This window comes from Arachis stenosperma, chromosome 5, assembly GCF_014773155.1.
Source record: "Arachis stenosperma cultivar V10309 chromosome 5, arast.V10309.gnm1.PFL2, whole genome shotgun sequence".
In the NCBI taxonomy this organism is placed as follows: Eukaryota; Viridiplantae; Streptophyta; class Magnoliopsida; order Fabales; family Fabaceae; genus Arachis; species Arachis stenosperma.
In genome coordinates, this window is record NC_080381.1 from 10,289,456 (window position 1) to 10,291,829 (window position 2,374).

The 2,374-nt window shown below is 54.9% G+C and overlaps 1 protein-coding gene across 1 annotated transcript; it reads left to right on the forward strand.

Moving 5' to 3' along the window:
* On the forward strand, positions 1 to 1,344 carry LOC130980397 (uncharacterized). Its single transcript, XM_057904084.1, has one exon. It carries the CDS (start codon positions 1 to 3, stop codon positions 1,342 to 1,344), a length of 1,344 nt encoding a protein of 447 aa, XP_057760067.1.
* Positions 1,345 to 2,374: the final 1,030 nt, after the last annotated feature.

Below are 2,374 nucleotides of genomic sequence, written 5' to 3' on the forward strand. Positions count from 1 at the left end.
ATGGAAGTCGTGCTGGGTCCCGGTGACCAAGCTCGAGCAGCCGGAGCGGAGGGGGCAGCCTCCGTCGCCTCGCTAAGGGGGCGGCTGAGGTCCCCCCAACAACACACGAGAACACGACCATTCGGGGGAACGGGCGGAGATAGCGCCATAATAATGCAGGAGCTACGCCACAGGGTCCAGAACCTAGAACGACAGCTGGCCGACCGGGAGCGGGATGGACAGTCTACCGATCCGAGCTATACCCCGTCTCCCGGAAGCGAGGAGGAAGACTCTCACCGAAGCCGCCCGCGGCGCACATCCGCATCCCGGACGGAAGCGGAGAGCACGCGGGAGGAGTCACCCATTCTGAGAAGACGAAATGACACAATCATCTACTCTCGTGCCAGACCAACCCGCCGAGCGGCAAGAGGTCGCGAAGACGGGGAAGGGAGATCCGAGAGAACACGACAACCTGTGATAATGGGCGCCACCCCGTTCCACCTATCTATCCTCGAGGTCCGGTTGCCGAAACACTTCGACAAACCAACGGACATGAGGTACGACGGAACTCAAGACCCTCTAGAACACCTTACGGCCTTTGAGGCCAGGATGAATCTGGAGGGAGTGAGGGATGAAGTAAGATGCCGCGCCTTCCCGGTAACCTTAGCAGGGCCAGCGATCAGATGGTTTAACGGCCTCCCACAAGGTTCCATCTACAGTTTCTCGGACATCAGCCGTGCATTCCTGGCCCAATTTACAACGCGGATAGCAAAGGCCAAGCACCCTATCAACCTTCTAGGGGTAACCCAGAGACAAGGAGAGCCGACCAGGAGGTACTTAGATCGGTTCAACGACGAATGCTTGGAAATCGACGGCTTAACCGACTCGGTGGCCAGTCTTTGCCTGACAAACGGCCTCCTCAACGAGAACTTCCGAAAACACCTTACCACGAAACCGGTTTGGACAATGCATGAAATCCAGACGGTGGCCAAGGAGTACATAAACGACGAGGAAGTCAGCCGAGTTGTGGCCGCCAACAAACGGCAGCCCAGCTACAATCAAGCCCGGCAACAGGGCAATGGGGAAAGACCAAAGGGACAAACCAGAGAAGAGGCGCTGAGTAAGGCACCAAGGACATTCCCCCGAGTCGGGAAATTCACCAACTACACTCCGCTTAATCTCCCCATCGTGGAAGTCTACCAACAAATAGCCGAGAAAGGAATCCTGCCGAAGCCCCGACCACTCAAAGACCGCACCGGAGGGAACAAGAACCTTTATTGTGATTACCACAAGGGTTACGGTCACCTAACGCAGGATTGTTTCGACTTGAAGGATGCATTGGACACAAGCGATAAGGGAAGGTAAACTGGCGGCCTTCTCCCACCTGATCAGGGAGCCAAGGAGGCGCTACCGCGACCAAGACGAGGAAGGCAAAACCCGTTCGGCAAAAAGGCGACAAGAGCCAGAAAGCAGAGAACACGGCCTCACGGTGATAAACGTAGTGACGGCCAAAAACGCCGCACCAAGATCCAAATCCGCACATAAGAAGGACGCCAAGATATTGTCAATCTCCTCCTCGTCGACGCGAAGCTCCAAGAAGCCTCCATTCATTTCTTTCGGCCCGGAAGACCAATGGTTCGACGACGTCCCGGAAAACCCACCCATGGTCATAACGGCCAGAGTAGGGACCGGCCTCGTTAAGCGCATCCTTGTTGACACGGGAGCAGATTCAAACATCATGTTCCGCAACGTGTTCGATGCGCTGGGATTAAAAGATGCCGATCTGACGACTCACCAACACGGGGTGATAGGATTGGGCGACCACTTCATCAAACCGGATGGGATAATATCCTTGCCAATCTCAATAGGGCGGCCCCAAGGCAGGAGATCGGCAATGGCCGAGTTCGTGATCCTCAGAGACTCCACCGCCTATAATATCATTCTGGGAAGAAAAACGATCAATGATTTCGAAGCCATAATCAACACGAAGCTGCTGATCATGAAATTCGTTACCGATGATGGATCCATAGGATCCATGAGGGGAGACCTTGAGACGGCGGTCGCTTGCGACAATGCCAGTCTCTCCCTCAGAAAGAAGTCTAAGGAGGCGTCCGGTGTGTTCCTAGCCGACCTGGACGCCAGAATAGACGACAAGCCTAGACCGGAGCCAGAAGGGGATCTAGAGAAGTTCAGACTCGACGAAGAAGAGGGAAGGTTCACATTCGTTAACAAAAACCTCCCACACGAGTTGAAGGAACCTTTGGTCAAAATGATAAGAGCCAACAGTGACTTATTTGCTTGGACTCCAGCCGACATGCCGGGCATAGACCCAAAAATCATCTCGCACCATCTAGCCGTCAAGGCGGAAGCACGCCCGGTGGCCCAACGAAGGAGA